Below are 21204 nucleotides of genomic sequence, written 5' to 3'. Positions count from 1 at the left end.
GCGTGCGCCAGAGGTCTGCATCCCCCCGCACTCCCGCTAGTGACGCTGCTGCGTGGGGGTGGTGGAAAGAGACGCGACCACGCGACCGCGAATCAGCTGGAAGGCGTGATCGTGATCAGCTGAGAGGTGCGGCGGCGCAGCAGCAGAGGCTTTAGCGTGGGGCTTTGAGGCTCCACGTGAAGGAGACGTGGCACAGTGGCGGCGCAAGTGAAAAAAAGGTAGTGCTTCACTTTAAGTACATTTTCGGTTTACGTACTCGCTCTGGACCCATTGCATACGTTAATGCGGGGTATTCCTGTAAATCGTATTTTGGCATTATGATTGCTTGGTGTTCTTCTTTAGCTTAACTCTGATTTTCAATATTACCAGTTCAAGATCTGTACCGCAGTATGCCCCTGGTCTTGCTTTTGCAGAAAGTATGGAACTTCACCATCTTCTGCTACCAATTATATAATCGATTTATTTATTTATTTATTTAAAACATTTTTATGCCGCTCTATCTTCGAAGAAGCTCAGAGCGGCGAACAATTCCGTGATAAAAAATACAATGTAAAAACAACTAAGCAGCTAAGAATACCCATTTAAAACAATGTTAGATAGTAAGCCCTATACAATAAAATGATCCTAATCATCTCATAGGTAAAAGATTTCCTAATCCTTAATCCGGGTTAAAACCAAGACAAAAAAGATATGTTTTAACCTGGCGACGAAATGCAGGGAGTGAGGAGGTTAACCGTGCCTCTATAGGCAGGGAGTTCCAGAGTCTCGGGGCGATAACTGAGAACGCCCTGTCTCTGGTTCCTACCAGATGAACTTGGGTGGAAGAGGGTATCTTAAGGAGGGAGTTATCGGACGACCTAAGAAAACGGGGAGGGTTATAAAAAGACAGCCGGTCGGATAGATAGACAGGGCCCAAGCTGTAAAGGGCTTTAAATGTCAACATCAGCACCTTGAATTGAGTCCGGAAGCAGATCGGCAACCAATGCAGATGTTGCAACAGAGGAGTTGTGTGAGCACGAATATCGGCTCCTGTTAGCATTCTTACAGCTGCACGTTGGACCAGTTTAAGCTTCCGAACTGTCTTCAAAGGCAGCCCCACGTAGAGTGCGTTGCAGTAGTCGAGCCGGGATGTAACTAAGGCATGAGTTACCCTCGTCAAATCAGATAACTCTAAAAAAATTGATTCCTATATTGACCATTCAGTGATGTCCACAAGTACAGTCATCTTTTCAGTTGCTCGAAAAATGTGTTTGCGAGAAACAAATTATTGGCTTCACAGAATTCAGTAAGTCTTTCTCCTCCTTCATTTCTATCTCCTAAGCCCCATTTTCCCCACAATTTCTAGTTCTTCTCTGTTTCCTACTTTTGCATTCCAGTCCCTCATGATTATCAGAATATTCTGTTTAGGTGTGTAATCAATTTCTCCCCTGTACTTCTGCGTAAAATCTCTCAATTTCCTCTTCTTCTGTGTTTGCCGTTGGAGCACAGACTTGGATGATGGTTATCTTGGTAGATTTCCCATTAAGTCTCATTGATATCACTCACTCAGACCCTGCGTTATAGCTCCTAATTGCTTTTGCTATGTCACTTCTCACTATTAAAACAACCGTTTCTTCTTAATTTCTCATTTCCTGCATAAAATATTTTGTAGAACCCTGACTGAAAGTGTCCCATTCTCGTCCATGTTAATTCACTCACGCCAAGTATTGTAATATTGATACGTTCCATTTCTTTCTTGACAATTTCTAACTTTCCCTGGTTCATGCTTCTCACATTCCATGTTCCTATTGTGTACATTGTACAACTCCGGACCCTCCTTTCGCATCTGTGCACTTCAGCCTCTGGGCTTCCTTTCAGCTTTGACCCAGTTGTGTCATTAGTCACAGCACTACTTGTACTTGTCCGTTGTTCTTCCCCAGTAACTCGATGAGTGCCATCTGACCTGGGGGTCTCATCTTCCAGTACTATCTCGTGTTGCATTTTGGATAGTCTATTCATACGTTTTTCATGTTAAAAGGTATTCAGAGGTGGTTTACCATTGCCTTCCTCCGAGTCAGGATGCATCTTAGACTGGTGTCTCAGCTTTGACAAGTCCGCCTTGGGTGACCCTGCTTTACAAGCCCAATAATAAATGTGCTGCCTCCTAAGGCTTTATCTGATGTCACATTCAATTCTCAATGTGGCCACATCTGCAAGACACGATTTGACACCCCAGTTTGGTCCATGCCTAGATCGGAAGTAGCATATAGACTGACTGGTACCATCAATAGACCAGTGAACATATAAAAGTCATAAGGCCATGCTTTGGGCTTGAGTGCTTTGGACTCCCCCTTTCCTGGTTTTCCCGGTTTCGGTAAACCATAATTTGTTATCAAGTCCAAACCAAGAAAACTATGGCTTACACAAGCATAGTTTGCCTCCAAACCATAAACAGAAATGCCAGTAACCCCGTGAACGTATGACATGCATATCTCTGACAGCTGAACCATAATTTTGGTATTATACAAGAACCAGGCCAACATCTAAATGGGCTTTTGAACCAGATAAACTATTTCTGAAATACATAGCTAAAATGCTGCAAAATAAGGAAAAACATGTAAGAAGGTCAGGTTCTAGTGAGGATTTGGAACTATCAATTCCCACTGAAGACAAAGGCTTGATTCTGACATAGCATGAAATCATGATCTTCCAAGACATAAACAAGCCTACATGAGGCTCAGGAATATGTGCTTCCCTTTCCCCTCCCCTCATGTGCTGGAGATCAAAAGGTTTTTGATTTTGAACTAATTACAATTCCATACAATGTCCCAACATAAGGAACTGTCATTTGCTTAAACTATGGTTTCAGATCCTGGTTTGTTCTCAAACCAGAGCTTAAACAAGTCATTGTTTAGACATCATGAGCACCTGTGGTAGATTTAAAATTGAAAACAGATGCTTTCAATCCCTTCCTTAGAATGCAAAAGAGATTTAGAGGAGAGTGTATGAGCCCAATGCAGGCTTGTTCATGTTTTCTATTATGTCAGAACTGGGCCATAAAGTAAAAATCTTGGTCTCCATTACTGGAAGAAAAGTTCCTTTTCAACCTCAACTTCCTTTTCAAAAAATATGTTTTTAAACCTTTTTTAAAAAAAGATATTTTAAAAAATGTTTTTAAAGATGTTTTGTTTTAATATATTTTAAAGTCTGTTTTTATGATGTTTTAAAGTGTTTTTAGTGCTTTTGTTTGCTGCCCAGAGCTCCTACTGGGAGGAAGGGCAGGATATAAATCAAATAATAAATAAAAAAATAAACTTCTGTAACAATTCTAATCAATCAACTACTGACAGTATGTGCCAAGATGCACAGTATATCCTACCCCATTCGCAGCTCAGTGACTGTGGCATATGGCTCAATATAGTTGTCTTGATCTTGCAAGGAGGTGGCATCACTTTCAGAAAGAGATCGATGGCGGGGCTGAGGGATGGCAACTGTCCGTCCAGTTAGAGTTGTCACAAGAATAGCTGCTGCCAGAGCGGATCTAGAAAATATTAAAAAAAAATAATTTAAAGATTGAAGTGTTTTTCTTGGCTCAGAACATTTTATTTTATTTTTGACAGGAATAACCCAAATTTTATTAAGCATAAGCAAGGAAGCAACAGAACAAAGATGGCAAACAAACTGCCAACTTTTCTTCTTCTTCATTTTTTAATGGAACATACCTCGAATCATCAGGACCTTAAAATGTAAAGCTATATTTTGAAATTAAATGAGGATAACATCACATGTCATTATACTGTTAGTTAACACACATAGCAGATCTTTCCTCTTAACTATGGGAAGAAAGAACCCTGTACACACTGACTAATCTATTTTGCAGCAGGCTACACTAGTGCACCTGTGGGGCTCAAAACCATGGGATTAGGCGACAGTCTAGCAACTCCAATGCACACAATAAACTTCATGCATGCAGGGCTTCCCACTGTCTGCTATGAGACAGAAACCCCAACACAAACAATAAAAAAGGGTCACACATGAAAAATATTTCTCTATCACTCAAAAAATATGGGAGATCCTTGTTATGTATGAGGCTCTGGATGATGGGAACCAAGCATTAACAACTTTACCTGCTTATTACAGGAATATAAGGAAATCCCTTCTATAGGTCTGTGATAGGCTATTGGGGCTCGCTGGCTCTTGGCCTTGTCTGCACCACCAGGCACCAAACAGGCAGCAGTTCCCAAGGAGGCAATATATGAACACTGTGCTGGAGGTCTCACCAATGAGAAAAGAACGGGCAGGACAGGGCACTCTCAGTCATCTACTCAATGGGAGGGAAGTAGCCAAACTGCCATGCCTCAGGCAGAATGAAGGATGGCAAGACAGGGAGAATATAACAAGTCCAAAGACCTTGGAGAGAAGGAAAAGAAACCCAGTGGGAACACTGGCTAGAATAGCAAATTCCTGAAGTGAGACTCCTCCAGGGAGGGCTTGGCTCATGCTCCCCCACTAGAAGCCATCTTCAGGCTGCCTCTCTAAGCCTGTCCAGGTCAAAACCATCAAGGCAGGAAGCCCCTCCATTCTTTATTGAGACCCTACCCCGGAACCCGGAAGCAACTCTGGGAGGGTTGACTGTCTCTTGGGTTTGGGGCTTATTCTCAAGATCAGACTGGAAAAGGGAGAATCAGAACCTTTGAAACAGCCATGCTGGGAAAAGAGGCTTGGTCGCTTATCTGCAACCATAATCTGAGACACTGGCAGAGATGCGCATGTGAAGCAACATAAGAAAGCCTTATTTGTAGCAGACTGGATGAGAGTTCTTCTTTGACCCCTCAGCCAGTCATAGCCCATGTAAAATATGGAGCATTGCCTTTACCCCCAGAGTACAGTACAAGATCATGTTTTAATCAGAGGTCCAGTTCAGACATAACAATCTTCCCCAAATAGACCATGGTTTATTAGACCAAGAATGAGCATTGCACCTCTCGGTCTATACATTTCCTCCTTGTCTTTCCTCTTCCCTTCTCATGCATGCCATCATGAACATTTCTATGACTGATTAAAGCACACTTTCATGCTAAATCTGAATAGGAAAATTGTGGTTTATTCTCTGTTTCCAAACCAGAATATAAAAATAGGACCAGATCCTGGTTTCAAACCCTGTTTGTAGTCCAAGATTAACACTATAGTTTCCTGATTTGGATATCAGGAAACTGTAGTTTAACAAATCATGTTTTATTAGACCAAGATAATTATGTCTGAACTACTCTGAGTGACGTACAAGAAAGTCTTATTGACTTCTATGATGCTGAACATGTACTTGTGCTTCCTAAATTTCACATAGTCTAATATTGGTCTTTGCTACAGAAACACTGGGAAAATTACAGTGCAAGAGGCGAATACACTCCTCCCCACCTTCCTTCCTTCCCTTGAGGAAACTCAAGCCCCTTTAACATATGATGAGCAAAATGAAGCAGTAAAGCCTTTTCTTTATATTACTTCAGACTGCAGGTAGGATGCTGTATACCTGCCCCACAAAATGTGTGTGTGAGAGTGTGCAGGAAAGAGTTGATAGTTGATAGTTGAGCCATCAGCCTCAAGTAACACATCATTGGCTGGCAGCAGTAGCTGGGAGGAACCAGCCACACAAATAAAGTCAGAGCACCCTAGCGAGGGAGCCTGCTCCACGAGCTAGAGGGAGCCCCAGCTGACGAAGCGTCAAGGCGAGTTAAGCAGCAGAGCAAGTTGGGCAGCAGGGTGAGGAGGCCAGGGCCCCCCACTCTGCCTGTCCGTTCCGTAACCTCAACTAAACCGCAGTATCCAACACACTGACGTAATAAACCTTAAACAAAACTGTGCAGGTAAGAAGCCAGCAGGGGTGTGGGGGCTTTCCAATGTTTTGCACCGCCTGCAGCATGTACGACTATCTGCCTGTTGGACAGAAGTCGTGGGTGTGCTCTCGATGCAATGAGCTCCTGGCTCTCCGGGAACGACTTCATTTCCTTGAGGCCAAGGTGGCAGACCTGGAAAAGCTGAGAGAGGCAGAGAGGTGAGTGGAGGAGGCCTTCAGGGACGTTATAGCTGTGTCCCACTCCAATAATGATAGCTCTCCTGCTATCATGGACAACGATGGTCTCGGGGAAGGAGAGCATCCAGCTGAGGAAGAGGGAAACGATCCCTTAGAAGGGACCCATTCCTTGGGGGATGAGCAGCTATCCTCTCGTGCCGAGGATATATCTCCAGGGGGTGGAGGGATCCTTGTAGTGGGTGATTCGATCATTAGGTACATAGACAGTGGGGTGTGTGATGGGCTTGTACACCACAAGGTGTTTTGCCTGCCTGATGCGACGGTTGCGGATATCACCCGTCGTTTAGTTTGGTAGACAGTGCTGGGGAGGAGTCAGTGGTCGTGGTGCACGTTGGCACCAACGACATGGGGAAATGCAGCCGTGAGGTCCTGGAAGCAAAATTTAGGTTGCTAGGTAGGATGCTGAAAGCCAGGACCTCCAAGGTGGCTTTCTCTGAAATGCTACCGGTTCCACGCGCAGGACCAGCCAGACAGGCCCAGCTTTGCAGTCTCAATGCGTGGATGAGACGATGGTGTCGGGTGGAAGGGTTTGGATTTGTTAGGCACTGGGGAACATTTTGGACAAGCCGGGCCTGTACAAAAGGGACGGGCTCCACTTGAACCAGAATGGAACCAGACTGCTGGCACTTAAAATTAAAAACGTAGCAGAGCAGCTTTTAAACTGACTGAGGGGGGAAACCCGACAGGAGCTGAGGAAGGTCCGGTTCGGAATAAACCTCCCCCCTGGGATAAAAACCAAAGAAATGATGAAATTTTAAAAGGGGTAGGCCTAGAAGTAGGCATTGTGAGAGCAGGGGCACAGGATATAAATTCAGAAGAGCAAAATTACCACAGGCCAAACCACAAGTGCCAAAGTCACTTGAAAAGAGACATTGCTTACAAGTGCCTGTACGCTAATGTTAGGAGCCTCCGAACCAAGATGGGAGAACTGGAGTGCTTGGTCTTAGAGGAGAGCATTGATATAGTGAGCATAACGGAGACCTGGTGGAATGGAGAAAACCAGTGGGATACGGTTATCCCTGGATATAAACTATATCGGAAGGACAGGGAAGGATGTATTGGTGGCGGAGTCGCTCTATACGTGAAAGAAGGCATTGAATCCAGCAAGCTCGAAACCCCAAAAGAGGCAGACTCCTCCACAGAATCGTTGTGGGTGGTAATACCATGCCCCAGGAGGGACTTAATACTGGGAACAATCTATCGTCCCCCTGATCAAAATGCTCAGGGAGACCTTGAGATGAGATATGAAATTGAGGAAGCATCCAAACTAGGAAATGTGGTAGTAATGGGTGACGTCAACTACCCGGACATAGACTGGCCGCATATGTGTTCCAGTCATGACAAAGAAGCAAAGTTTCTAGATATTCTAAATGACTATTCCCTAGACCAGTTGGTCATGGAACCGACCAGAGGGACGGCAACCCTGGACTTAATCCTCAGTGGGGACCAGGACCTGGTGCAAGATGTAAGTGTTGTTGAACCGATTGGGAGCAGTGACCACAGTGCTATTAAATTAAACATACATGTAAATGGCCAATTGCCAAGAAAATCCAACATGGTCACATTTGACTTCAAAAGAGGAAACTTCACAAAAATGAGGGGATTGGTAAAAAGAAAGCTGAAAAACAAAGTCCAGAGGGTCACATCACTCAAAAATGCTTGGAAGTTGTTTAAAAACACTGTATCAGAAGCTCAACTGGAGTGCATACCGCAGATCAGAAAAGGTACCGCCAGGGCCAAGAAGATGCCAGCATGGTTAATGAGCAAAGTCAAGGAAGCTCTTAGAGGCAAAAAGTCTTCCTTCAGAAAATGGAAGTCTTGTCCGAATGAAGAAAATAAAAAAGAACACAAACTCTGGCAAAAGAAATGCAAGAAGACAATAAGGGATGCTAAAAAAGAATTTGAGGAGCACATTGCTAAGAACATAAAAACCAACAACAAAAAATTCTATAAATACATTCAAAGCAGAAGACCATCTAGGGAGGCGATTGGACCCTTGGATGATAAGGGAGTCAAAGGTGTACTAAAGAACGACAAGGAGATTGCAGAGAAGCTAAATGAATTTTTTGCATCTGTCTTTACAGTGGAAGATATAGGGCAGATCCCTGAACCTGAACTAACATTTGCAGAAAGGGATTCTGAGGAACTGAGACAAATAGTGGTAACGAGAGAGGAAGTTCTAGGCTTAATGGACAATATAAAAACTGACAAATCACCGGGCCCGGATGGCATCCACCCGACAGTTCTCAAAGAACTCAAATGTGAAATTGCTGATCTGCTAACTAAAATATGTAACTTGTCCCTCGGGTCCTCCTCCGTGCCTGAGGACTGGAAAGTGGCAAATGTAACGCCAATATTCAAAAAGGGATCCAGAGGGGATCCCGGAAATTACAGGCCAGTTAGCTTAACTTCTGTCCCTGGAAAACTGGTAGAAAGTATTATTAAAGCTAGATTAACTAAGCACATAGAAGAACAAGCCTTGCTGAAGCAGAGCCAGCATGGCTTCTGCAAGGGAAAGTCCTGTCTCAGTAACCTATTAGAATTCTTTGAGAGTGTCAACAAGCATATAGATAGAGGTGATCCAGTGGACATAGTGTACTTAGACTTTCAAAAAGCGTTTGACGAGGTACCTCACCAAAGACTTCTGAGGAAGCTTATCAGTCATGGAATAAGAGGAGAGGTCCTCTTGTGGATAAGGAATTGGTTAAGAAGCAGGAAGCAGAGAGTAGGAATAAACGGACAGTTCTCCCAATGGAGGGCTGTAGAAAGTGGAGTCCCTCAAGGATCGGTATTGGGACCTGTACTTTTCAACTTGTTCATTAATGACCTAGAATTAGGAGTGAGCAGTGAAGTGGCCAAGTTTGCTGATGACACTAAATTGTTCAGGGTTGTTAAAACAAAAAGGGATTGCGAGGAGCTCCAAAAAGACCTCTCCAAACTGAGTGAATGGGCGGAAAAATGGCAAATGCAATTCAATATAAACAAGTGTAAAATTATGCATATTGGAGCAAAAAATCTTAATTTCACATATACATTCATGGGGTCTGAACTGGCAGTGACTGACCAGGAGAGAGACCTCGGGGTTGTAGTGGACAGCACGATGAAAATGTCGACCCAGTGTGCGGCAGCTGTGAAAAAGGCAAATTCCATGCTAGCGATAATTAGGAAAGGTATTGAAAATAAAACAGCCGATATCATAATGCCGTTGTATAAATCTATGGTGCGACCGCATTTGGAATACTGTGTACAGTTCTGGTCGCTTCATCTCAAAAAGGATATTATAGAGTTGGAAAAGGTTCAGAAGAGGGCAACCAGAATGATCAAGGGGATGGAGCGACTCCCTTACGAGGAAAGGTTGCAGTGTTTGGGGCTTTTTAGTTTAGAGAAAAGACGGGTCAGAGGAGACATGATAGAAGTGTATAAAATTATGCATGGCATTGAGAAAGTGGATAGAGAAAAGTTCTTCTCCCTCTCTCATAATACTAGAACTCGTGGACATTCAAAGAAGCTGAATGTTGGAAGATTCAGGACAGACAAAAGGAAGTACTTCTTTACTCAGCGCATAGTTAAACAATGGAATTTGCTCCCACAAGATGCAGTAATGGCCACCAGCTTGGATGGCTTTAAAAGAAGATTAGACAAATTCATGGAGGACAGGGCTATCAATGGCTACTAGCCATGATGGCTGTGCTCTGCCACCCTAGTCAGAGGCAGCATGCTTCTGAAAACCAGTTGCCGGAAGCCTCAGGAGGGGAGAGTGTTCTTGCACTCGGGTCCTGCCTGCGCGCTTCCCCCAGGCACCTGGTTGGCCACTGTGAGAACAGGATGCTGGACTAGATGGGCCACTGGCCTGATCCAGCAGGCTCTTCTTATGTTCTTATGAGTTGGTTTTTTTTCTGTTGAGCAACATTCAAGAGGTATATTCAAACATGAATCCTATCTTTTGTCTGAAATAATATAGTCCAAGAAAAGCTCTACCATTCAATTCTTGTACAGCACAAATGAATATATGTCTGCTCCAGGTAAATGTGTATAGGATTGCAGCACTAACTGTATACAGTTTACATGAGATGCTGCTATGTTGTGAGCATGGTTCTGAAAAGGTGAAAAAAAGGGGGGATGAGATTAAGAAATAACTATCAGAAAGCAATATAATGGAAAAATATAGAAAGAGTGATGCTTTTAGAAGACAAAACAGAAAGATTAATCAATAATGTATAAAAGTAACATAATTCAATGCAGTTTGGGCGAAATTAATCTGAACTAAGATATTTCATTAACTTTATATGTCAGATAGATTATTTTGTAAACAGGTATTAATTGTAATTTTAGGTAGCGCTGCAACATGATTAAGAAATTTTAAATGATTAATCACACAACTTTTAGTCATTTAATAAATTAATCTATCAATTAAATTGACATGTAGAACAATATTTCTGAAGCAATAAGCATACTTTATGCCTTTAACAGACTCACACATGCATTTCTCATGTGTGTGAATATATACGTATTTGCGTCCTGATTAATCAGTGGCCCTTTTAGTTTTTATCACTTAATCTAACTGTAACCTGCACAGTCTCCTCACACAGGAATGAGTGAAAGGTGTTGTTTGAACCCCTTTAAGATAACAGAAAACACAGCTGCAGTCTTTATTCTAATATTAGGGGATGATCCTCAGCCATTTACACTGTGATCACTACAATCACATCCGTGTAAAGTATCAATCGCCTACCTCTTGTACGGAAGAAGGAGAGTAACTGTTTTCATATTTCATATATCTGTGCTGCAATCTAGACTGGTTTGATCATTGATCTTTTTGCCACTCAGAATATTATTTTAGCCATACTCATCACGCAATTTTAAATTAATACATAATTAACATGTGCAAATGGATAATGACCATCCCCTTTAAGGATGCAACCCTATATATTACTGGAATGTATTTGGTTTATGTGAAAGCTACAAGCAAGATAGAGACATGCATTTTTAAAAAATTAATATTCCATGTAATGACTGGTAACCAAGAGATGAAAAACATTAAAACCTACCTGGGCCTTTCTGGAGAAGGGTTTGGACTACGAGGGGGAGGGGTGCGGGGGACGGCAGCTTTAGGTGCTATGGTAGCTGCAGGGATCAGGCCATGAGCTATATGTTTCTAGACAATTTAAAATAAAGTTAGTTGGCAATGACTGACCAAACACAGTGCAGAAACACAAAACTAAGCATGCACAAAGACTACAATAACACATAAGGGTAGAATATTAACATGCAAATTAATGTATACAGTGGGTCTGAATGGTTCTAATTGTAGCCATAATTTTACTATCATGCAGTGAAGAGTCACTAGCCATTAAGGTCTACATCCTGCATCAGCAACCTGTCCACAATGCCACCATATCTCTACAATGATGGAACTGCATTAAATGTTGTGACGCTGTGGTAGCTGCTAGCAAATCAACTACTATACTCCATCCCAAGTATTACTCTGCAGATGCACTCTGTCCTCAGATAAGACCATCAACAATTTTTGAAATATTGTTATTTGCTCTTTATGGAGACAATTCAATTCCAATAAAGTATGAATTACAGATTCCTGTTTCTAGAAGCAGAATTTCCAATATTATTTTTATATAACTTATCAAGAGTTGACATACATTATAACCTGTATCCATGGCATTTCCATGAAAAATAATGGCTACTCTGGGCTAGAAAAATTATTTGTAGGTGTAGGGGAAGTTGGGATTCAAAGAGCTATTTAGGCACACACCAGAATTTGATGTCTGACCTGCCCTAGATGGGGTTACACTCCCCCTAAAGGAGCAGGTCCATAGTTTGGGGGTCTTATTAGATCCGCTCCTGTCACTGGAGGCTCAAGTAGCCTCGGTGGCACGGAATGCGTTCTACCAGCTTCGGCTGGTAGCCCAACTACGACCCTATCTGGATAGGGAGAACCTTGCCACAGTTATCCATGCTCTGGTAACCTCTAGATTGGACTACTGTAATGCACTCTACGTAGGGTTACCTCTGAAGACGGTTCGGAAACTTCAGCTGGTGCAGAATGCTGCGGCCAGAGTTCTTACTGGGACAAAAAAATTTGATCATATAACACCTGTCCTGGCCCAGCTGCACTGGCTACCAATATGTTTCCGGGCCAGATTCAAAGTGTTGGTTCTTACCTATAAAGCCCTTAACGGCATCGGACCGCAATACCTGGCGGAACGCCTCTCCCGCTATGTACCTACCCGGTCGCTGCGCTCGACGTCGAAGGCCCTTCTCCGTGTCCCAACGCATAGGGAGGCACGGAGAACGATAACTAGAGCTACGGCCTTCTCAGTGGTGGCCCCCGAACTATGGAACGTCCTCCCTGATGAGATACGCCTGGCGCCTTCTTTGTTATCTTTTCGGCGCCAGGTAAAGACCTACCTCTTCGCCCAGGCGTTTTAAAAACTTTAAAAATTTTAAAATTTGAATTTAAAATTGAAAAATTTTAATTATGTTTTATTGTGTATTGTATTTACATCCACTTGTATTTTAACCTGTTTTATTATGCTGGGAGCTTATTGCTATAGGGTGGTCTAAAAATGTAATAAAATAAATAAATAATAATAAATAAATAAATATGCATAGCATCCCAGCCTTGTTGGGGCACACACACACAAATATGATAGAGAAAACACCTGTCAAAGGTCTTGTAGCACCTTAAAGCCTAACAAATATATCATTTGCTTTCACTGACTACCATGTAAGTCTTATAGGTGCACAATTGGGGGGGAGTCAAACTAAAGGTGCCAATCCAATACACACTTACCTGGGAATAAGACCCATTAAACACAATGGAGCTTACTTCTGAGTAGACATGCACTGGATTGTAACATGGCTACTCCTCTGGGGGGAAAAATACTTGGTTTGAAAGTGGGCAAAATTTAAGCTGTTCTTTGACTTGCCACATCCCGAGTTCTGCCTAGTGTTAAAAAAATGAACTGTGCTGTTATATTTTATCCTGTTCGACATTACTGCTTTGTGTTTTTGTTGTTGTTAGCGACAGAATCGTTGTGCGTCGTCTAGAGGACTAGGTTAGCAGGTGACTAATAAAGAGAAATGACAAGTAAATATTCCCTCGTCCCATTCTCCTAACACGTTTCCGTCCACCTGCCCAACCTGGGGATGCTTGAGGGGCATGGACGAGTTGCCCGGTCGCTATGGCAACCAGCGCCACTCTCCTCAGCGTGGCCGGTCTGCTGCCCTTCCTTCCCTCATAAGGGATGGAGGTGAGGGACATTCCCCACACACACCGCACCTCCCGATATGAATACTCACAAACTGGCCTCTTCGGCCTCTCCTGAAATAAAACGCCATGAAAATGGAAGGCCTGAGCAGGGAAAACAGAAAGAGAGAATACTGTAATCAGAAGACAGATGCGGGGTGAGACGCGGCGAAGTGGTGGGGAAGGGGGAAAAGAGCAATCCCCACGGAAAATAGAGACGCTTCCCCCTTCGCAACTACGCTGGAACAAGCTGCGCGACGATTGGCTAGAGACTCTCACCCTCTCCAATCGCTATTTGCCTTACTGAGGCCGCAGGCTCCCTAGCAACCAGCAGCCGTTGAGTGAAAAGTCCCGCCCTCTTCTTCGTTCCTTGGACGAACTTTGAGTTGTGTTTGGCTGCGGCTGGTGTCCGTCCCGCTCGGCGCGCGCTGGTCAAAGCTGTGGTGGTTGCATTTCTTTCTCTCTGGAATTTGGTCGGTGTTGCAGGATGGAAATAGCCAGGCGGGAACTGGCAGTTCTCCGGGGATAAGTGGCGTTGGTTGAATAATTAATGCCACAGAGCCTGGTTGACTCCGGTGTTCCTTCCTCGATGCTTTGTGTGGTAGAACGACCCTCGTGTATTAGTTTCACGTGACAACGGGCGGGTTCATACGTGTATGTTTTTTTTAAAAAAAATTGAGCGTTTTCCGGTTTTATTTTAGGTTGTTGTGCAAGGCTTTGAGAGCTATGGTAGAAGAAAAAGGTCTGTGAATAATCTGGCTTCATTGGGTGGTGGATCGCCTGATAATTTGACTTAGAAGACTTTATTCTGGTTTTAGACTTTTTTCCCCTGTCTTGTATTGTATTCGTGCTTATTTGTTAGGCCTAAACTGTGTTTATGTGCTGTGTGAATCTTAGTTACAACTGCTGTCCTGGACTCTTGATAAAATTAAGGAATATTTTAAATAAATAAAAATGGAACCTCCGTATTGGAACTGTCTAAATGCCAACCTCAGAACTACAGTACAACTAAAAATTCTCACTTCTGTATTTTTTCTCGTTTCTCTTATATAATTACTTTCTCAACCCACACCACCTACTTTGTATAACAACTGATGAAGTGTTCTAGAGAACTCAAAAGCTTGCTTGCTATTTTGTGATGTTTTGGTTGGTCTTGACTAAACTATTGCTTAACTGAGGCAAGTCTGATAAAGCAAAGCTAGGAAGCTGCCTTCTACCAGGTCAGTTCTGTCTGGCAGTGGATCTCCTGCATCTTTGATATCATTTGCTACCTGAGCCTTCTAAAACCTGCAATGCCAGGGATTGAATTATATATTTAACTAGCTTTTTTACCAAATAGTGCTCAAGAAAGCTTACAATAATAGTACAAATATAATAAAATGGCAATAATACAAAACAGAACACATGAAATCAAGGCAGGTATATCTGATTGATCTTGTATACAAAGCAGATGCTCTACCACTGAGCAGTTATCCCCTCCCTTAACACTCTCTGCTGGGGGGAAAAGGGTCTTGTAGTATCTTACAGATGAACACTTTATTGAGGTAGAAGCTTTTGTGGACCAGAGGCTTTAGGCATGCATGGGTTTATAGGGGAAAGGCTATAAAAATAGTGGAGGTAAAATGCAGTGTGATGCAAGAGGTACAGTTCAAAGAAGCAGTGACTATTAACAGCATGGGACTGCATGGTGATGTGCAAGCTATAAATGCCTATAAATGAACTTGAATAAGCAGCAGAAGGAATTTATTCTTCTACCCATAATGCTTTTGACGCAAAGCTTTTCCATAGAGTGTTTACATGCTCAAAATGTTGCTGTGTGATAACTTAGAAATGGGGTACATGGCCAGAAAAATCCTCTTATGCATGATTTGTTTATTGATCAAATTGTCCAGTGCAGACACACAAAGTTTCTGTGTCTCAAGATTAACACGTGGTTGCTTATTTTCCCCTTGTGTATCATGACAGATGTTAGAGTGAAGGAAATTCAGCGATGGCAAATGAAACCACTCCTGTCCGGGCAGGAGCTGTAAATGTTCCTTATGGGCACGTGATTGGCCATGAGAAATGGAAAGGCTCTCGGATTGCTCAGGGGATACAAGGTAAATATGTCAATGAAAAACAGAACATTTGTAAAAATGTAATTGGAATGTAAGAGCTGAGTAGGTAGTTAGAATACAATATTTTAAGCCAGTTTTTGAAGTCACTTATGACTTTGTTTTGTAACCACACTTGTCACAAGAGGGTATATGTCCTATATATAATTGGAAATACATTTTCAAACTTTATTAAAATCAACTGAATTTTTTCTAAGTAAATGTTTACAATTGGATTGGTGGACAGTGTTTCATGGGAATTCATGCTGGATAGCCTATTATATTTTTGCCATTACTATAATCTTGTTTCTCATTTCAAGGGAAAGTTAAGCTAATTCTAGAAGATGGCCTGGGAGTTGTGGACTTTCATCTTTCAAACAGATCCTGTGTCCTTTATATTTCTGAAGCAGACCTTGTTGCAGGAAATGACTTCAAAAGAAGGCTTGTTCGCTTTAGAAATGTAAGTACTACAGTACTTAAAATATGTGGTGTTAGTCAGTCTCTCTCCATTTATAGAACAGCGTGCACCAACAAGAATGTGAGACTAATTTTACCACAGTTCAAGGACAGGAATTTCTACTCAGGAAATTGACATATGCCCTGCTGTACATAAATACTAAATGTAGCCGGAAAATAGTATCTCCATACAACTAAATGCCTTATCTGCTTAATTTCTTCATAAGCAGAGGTACCTGGTTAGCTACGCCTTATGTCGGATGTATCACTGCTTTTAAAGGTACAGGACTAGAATAGAAGCAGTAACCATAATATTTTTAATACATTTATCCTTTAGAATGATTTGCAAAAGCTTGTCAGCAGCCAAATCTTCCTCCCCACCCCTTCTGTGTTCTAAAAAGCTTTTTGACTTACACCATAAAAAAGACTTGAGGTAAATCCTGCTAGGTTGACAGCTGCTGCAATAAGCCTAGAGCTGAGTCCCAATCAGAAAGCTGGGCAAAGTTCTCTGTTTCTGCAAGGATTGGAATCCCAACAGTGGATTTTGTGTACTACTGTACAGAATTGGGCCATGTACTGTTTTTAAATTGTAACCCGCCCTGGGACCTCTGGGTGTAGGGCGGGTAATAATAACAATGATAACAATAACACCAGTTAAACTGAATATCTGGCTTCTAGAGTCTAGATCACAGATAGCCACTGTAGTGCTCTCCATATGCTATTGGACTCTACCTTGCCTCACCTTCATGGCCATAGTTAGAGACAATGGGTGTTGTCCATAACATCTGGAAGGCATGATGTTGGCTGCTTTTGGTCTAGAATATCCAGTTGTGTTTGCAGATGCAGAATAATAATGGTTGGAACAATTTTTCATTCAAGTCCCTCATAGGGTTGGTTCACATGTAATGCCAAACCATGGTTTGCCACTGTGAAAATGAACTTTGTGTTCACTGTTCTTCCCCTTCCCCTTGCACGCTCAGTTACTCTTGCTTCCAACAAATAATGTTTGCACTTGGCTTCAAACTAGGGTTGCAATCCAGCTTCAAATCATGATTTGCAATCTGGATTTGTAAGGGAAGTACAAACTATACCTTGATATAATGGCACTGTGGTTTGCATTGAAAGTGGAAATGGGCTGCTTTCAAGTCAATCCCGACTTATGGCTGATGAAAAGGGTTTTCATGGTAAGCAGTACTCAGAGGGGGTTTACCATTGCCTCCCTCTGAGGCTAGTCCTCCCCAGCTGGCTAGGGCCTGCTCAGCTTGCCACAGCTGCACAAGCCAGCCCCTTCCTTGTCCACAACTGCCAGCTGGGGGCAACTGGGCTCCAGGACTATGCCGCTTGCCCATGGCTGCACAGATGGCAGGGCACATAACTCCTGAACTACTCACTGCCAGTGATCTTTAGCTAGCCTTTTACATCCAGGAGACATGAGCAGGGATTTGAACTCACAGACTCTGGACTCCCAGCCAGGCTCTCCTCCCCACTGTGCTATACCAGCTCTGGGTTTGCATTGAAGCAGAAGCAATTAAACCAAAGCAATAGGAGGACAACACTTATTCCTGAAGTGCCAAACAATGTTAATTATATCTGACTTAAGCTGTTGTCTGAAATGTTTGATGGTGTTCTTCCAGTTTGAAGAACCCAAGTCTGAACTGCATCTTAACCTTTCACCTCCTTCCTTTAATACTTGATTACCTTCACCCCTATTGAGCAAGGAAGAACCTCAAGAGAAGCAAATACTTGTGCTTGATCAGAAACTCCACACACAGATCAAAGTAAATGTGCATATGAATCACAATGTAATTTCTTCCTCCACTCCCCCACCGCATTCCCATCCTTCTTAGAGTATGGATAGAAATGCCCATTCTTATTCAAAGTCTCAGGCCACTGTCTCTGGATCAGAGCATTGCCATGCAAGTTTCAGAGTCACATTAGAGATAATGCCAATAGTTTTGTTCCCTCTGACTTTTGTTTGCTGTTCAAGGCTTGCAGACTGCAAGGAATTGTTATAGTTGAAAAAACCCAGATGAGCGACCAGTATTTCCCAGCAGTGCAGAAATTTGTTGTTCTGGAACTTGGAATGACATTACTTCCAGTGGCCAGCCAAGAAGAAGCAGGACAGCTTATTATCCAGCTAGTAAGTACCTTAAAGAGCTGTTTATACTGTCAAATGAATATCGATCAGTATTTGTGTTCTTTAAAAGGCAGTGTCAAGCATATTACAAAGGATATGGGTAGCAAAGAGGAAGTTAAATGAATTAACTTTTAATATTTGTTTCCATTCTTGTTGAGGCTTGGCTGCAGAGAATTTGCGATGTTTTTACGGTGCTGGTTATTTTTGTTTTTCTCTGTCAGCAGAGGAATGGAGCATGCAGGAAAGGGTTAACTCCTCTCCTAGAATGCAGGATAAATTCTAGAAAAAAGTTGCCTGTGGCCTAATCTCCAGTCTTGACTCTCTATTAAATGGGAGAGCAAGGTTAATGCATTCCTCAAGTTCTCTGTGGGAGACAGCTTTTTTTTTTTCTTCCACAGTATCAGTTTCTTCATTTTCTGCCAAAAAATAAAGAGAATCCTCTAATTCCTCTTCCTATAACTTGCCCAGGTGTGTTGTAAGTGGGAGAGATGTAAGAGCAAGGGGCATAGGAGTCATCCTGCGCAGGAACTCTACCAGAAGGGACCAGACCCATTCTCCCCCATTCAATTGTTCAGACCCATCAAAGCCGGATCCAAACATCAGGGAGGTTGTCAAGGAAGGTGTAATCTAGACATCTTAAACTTGCATCTCCCCTTGAGGTGGTAGGCAAGGGTGAGGCAGCTGTGCAGGAGTCTTGGTCTGACTTGGGGTGGGAGAAATGAGAACTGTCAGGAGATGATGGTGCTCTGCCTTCCCCCTCATAGAAGCATATGCCAAATTCAGTTCCTGGCATCTCCAGTGTGGGGAGAAAAGTACTGTGTCTGAAACTCTGGAAACCTGCTGCAGTCAGTGTTTTGAGCTAGTCTGGCTTGCTCTAATGGAGTACGGCAGAACCTTTGGGTTGAATCGGCAAACTAATCCTTATTTGAAAATATCACTATTTGAGAATATAATCGTAAATGAATGACATGATTAACACTAAAAGCCACTAGAGGGTGCACTGATTATACTTGTTTTCTGTTTTAGGTTCATGAGCAAACTAAAGATCGAGCCAGCAATCCTTTTCTTAATAAGAAATGTCCCCAGCTCTTGGAGGCTTCTGTGTTCCAAACAGTTCAGCAGATTCCAGGAGTTGGGAAAACAAAAGCTTTGCTTCTTCTGGGACGATTTCGAAACCTCCACCAGCTTTCCAATGCATCCATCCAGGAGCTTGAACAAGTAGTTGGACACACCCTAGCCCAACAAATCCATATGTTCTTTACACAAAGTAACCTCAGCTTGTTGGCACTGGAGAAGAGCATTTTGGAAGGATAGCTCACATTCGTGTTTATAGATGAGATGTTTTTATAATATGACACCTTTTGAATACGCATGTAGATATTCGTTTTGCCTAAAGCAATTGTCTTCCATCACACCTGATGAGCAAAGTAAGTGTAGCGATTGTTATAACCTCTCCCTGTTGTATTTTGTTCTCTGCAGGTTTGGCCTTTATTTTAAACTGTGAGGCTAGTGGAACATGCAGTGGGAGAGTTGCATCACACCAACTTTATGGATAGCACTGAAGAATAGGTGTTGCATCTCCCACATATGAATTAGTTGCAGTAGTGACACATCATGTGTCTTTTTAATATATTACTATCTGCAACTAATTCATATGTGGGAGATATATATATAATATGTGCTGCAGGAAGATGTAAGAATACATCTCTTTAAAGGTTCATGTTTTGAACATGCTGATGAATGGATAATTATACATTCTGCTTGAATGCTGTTGAAGAATTAACAGTACAGCCATATAATCCTGACTTTTTCCTCCATGTGCCTGCTGGCTCTTTCAATAGTAATGGAGGTAATGGAACAGGGTTGGAGCACACATACACAAGAATGAAGTGTATCATGTGCTATCTCACTTCTTCAAAAGAAATGCTAACTTCTCCAAACATTGTGTGTGTATATATGTATATATATATATATATATATATATATATATATATATATATATATATATATATATATATATATATATATATATATATATATATATATATATATATATTTAAGCCAATTTATTTTCAAATCATTCTTTGTAAAAAGGCCTAAATGTAAAATGCTTTTAGGAGTTATATAATGAATAGTACTAATACAGCAAAAAGTACTTTCCCTGCAGTTGTGTCAAAGTTAAACAATCAAAAGGGCAGAGGCTGTTCACCCCTCTGGCAGCTGCTTTTTTTTACATAATTGGCTTTCTAGAACAGTTCTTGAATGCTTCTTAAATGCATAGTTTTTGCATGGTGAATATCTCCTAAATCTTATTTATTTGGATCATCACCTCTTCATGCAAGTCACTTGTCCTCAAGCTAAAAGTGAAATACTGATTTTGTATGTAGTCCTCTCTCAAAAACCAAGAAACTCCAGAAAACCTGTCCTGCTCGATGAATTTAGCAAAAAGAACTAATTTCCAGGTCCAACATACTGTAGTATGGTAAGCAATGCCTTACTGTTTCTAATGCAATAGCTGGGTACAGGGAGGACTACTTCGGAGTTCATACAATAAAGCTGCCACATAGTGGCCTCTTGGGAATACTCCCTTCTCAAATAGTGATAGCAAGAGAAGTTCCCCACATGAGGCTGCAATAGCATATAAGGGAATTTCTTGATCCTGTGCGGTGAGGCAGTGTGCATGAACAGTTTGTCCCAGGTACCTCCGGATCCAGTTGACTAGGGCCTGGGCTTTTGGGGTCCGAGTCCCCACTCAGCCATGAAGCTTATTGGGTGACCTTGAGCCAGGCACTATCAGTCTAGACTACCTCACAGGTGTATTGTGATGAAACACTGGAAGGAGGAGCTGAACCATGTACACCACCTTGAGTTCCTTGGAAAAAAGGTGGGGTATAAATGTAATTACCTCCCTGTGACACCCAAAGTATGTGTGCTCCTGAACATTGTTACAAACACATTTTATTTTATTTAACAAATTTTACATTCCGCTTGATTGTTGCAAAACTTCTAAGATGTTTGAAAGAAATATTAAACTTATCAATAAAACAATTAAAACAAATAATTAAGTCAACAGTAAATTAAATAGATTAAAGCACATCTATGTGTCTGGATAGGGTTTATAGATTTTTGGATATAAATAGTTGCTTTGCTTGTTGCTGCCATAGGCCATTATCCTAAGAGAAAATCA

The 21204-nt window shown here is 42.0% G+C and overlaps 2 protein-coding genes across 4 annotated transcripts in view; one reads left to right on the top strand and one right to left on the bottom strand.

Moving 5' to 3' along the window:
- Positions 1–13596, bottom strand: part of CEP89 (centrosomal protein 89) — a 104336-nt gene extending 90740 nt beyond the window's left edge. The window contains exons 1-3 of one of the 2 annotated variants that reach the window (XM_061594048.1): positions 13385–13596; positions 11116–11222; positions 3359–3520 (exon numbers count right to left, since the gene is read on the bottom strand). In XM_061594048.1, coding sequence (XP_061450032.1) covers positions 3359–3520; positions 11116–11222; positions 13385–13423 — 308 coding nt within the window. In that variant the 5' untranslated portion in view covers positions 13424–13596. The remainder of the gene's footprint in view (positions 1–3358; positions 3521–11115; positions 11223–13384) is intronic. The other variant, XM_061594049.1, reaches the window with a different exon arrangement.
- Positions 13597–13664: 68 nt separating this feature from the next.
- Positions 13665–19966, top strand: FAAP24 (FA core complex associated protein 24). Of its 2 annotated transcripts, none has more exons than XM_061594052.1 (5): positions 13665–13985; positions 15297–15430; positions 15745–15884; positions 17868–18020; positions 19044–19966. In XM_061594052.1, the coding sequence occupies exons 2-5, from the start codon at positions 15322–15324 to the stop codon at positions 19329–19331; spliced, it is 690 nt and encodes a 229-aa protein (XP_061450036.1). In that variant the 5' UTR covers positions 13665–13985; positions 15297–15321; the 3' UTR covers positions 19332–19966. The 2 variants fall into 2 exon arrangements, with proteins under 2 accessions (XP_061450036.1, XP_061450037.1); XM_061594053.1 differs by lacking the exon at positions 13665–13985 and adding an exon at positions 14041–14073.
- Positions 19967–21204: the final 1238 nt, after the last annotated feature.

Source organism: Rhineura floridana, chromosome 13 (assembly GCF_030035675.1).
Source record: "Rhineura floridana isolate rRhiFlo1 chromosome 13, rRhiFlo1.hap2, whole genome shotgun sequence".
In the NCBI taxonomy this organism is placed as follows: Eukaryota; Metazoa; Chordata; class Lepidosauria; order Squamata; family Rhineuridae; genus Rhineura; species Rhineura floridana.
The sequence above is the reverse complement of the archived record's forward strand: the minus strand, read 5'-3'. Positions and strand labels throughout refer to the sequence as shown.

Excerpts from the sequence above, each read along its gene's own strand:
- FAAP24 (XM_061594052.1), top strand. The coding sequence starts at position 15,322 with ATGGCAAATGAAACCACTCCTGTCCGGGCAGGAGCTGTAAATGTTCCT. Across the intron at positions 15,431-15,744 it reads GATTGCTCAGGGGATACAAG|GGAAAGTTAAGCTAATTCTA; the intron begins GTAAATATGTCA and ends TCTCATTTCAAG. Across the intron at positions 15,885-17,867 it reads GGCTTGTTCGCTTTAGAAAT|GCTTGCAGACTGCAAGGAAT; the intron begins GTAAGTACTACA and ends TTGCTGTTCAAG.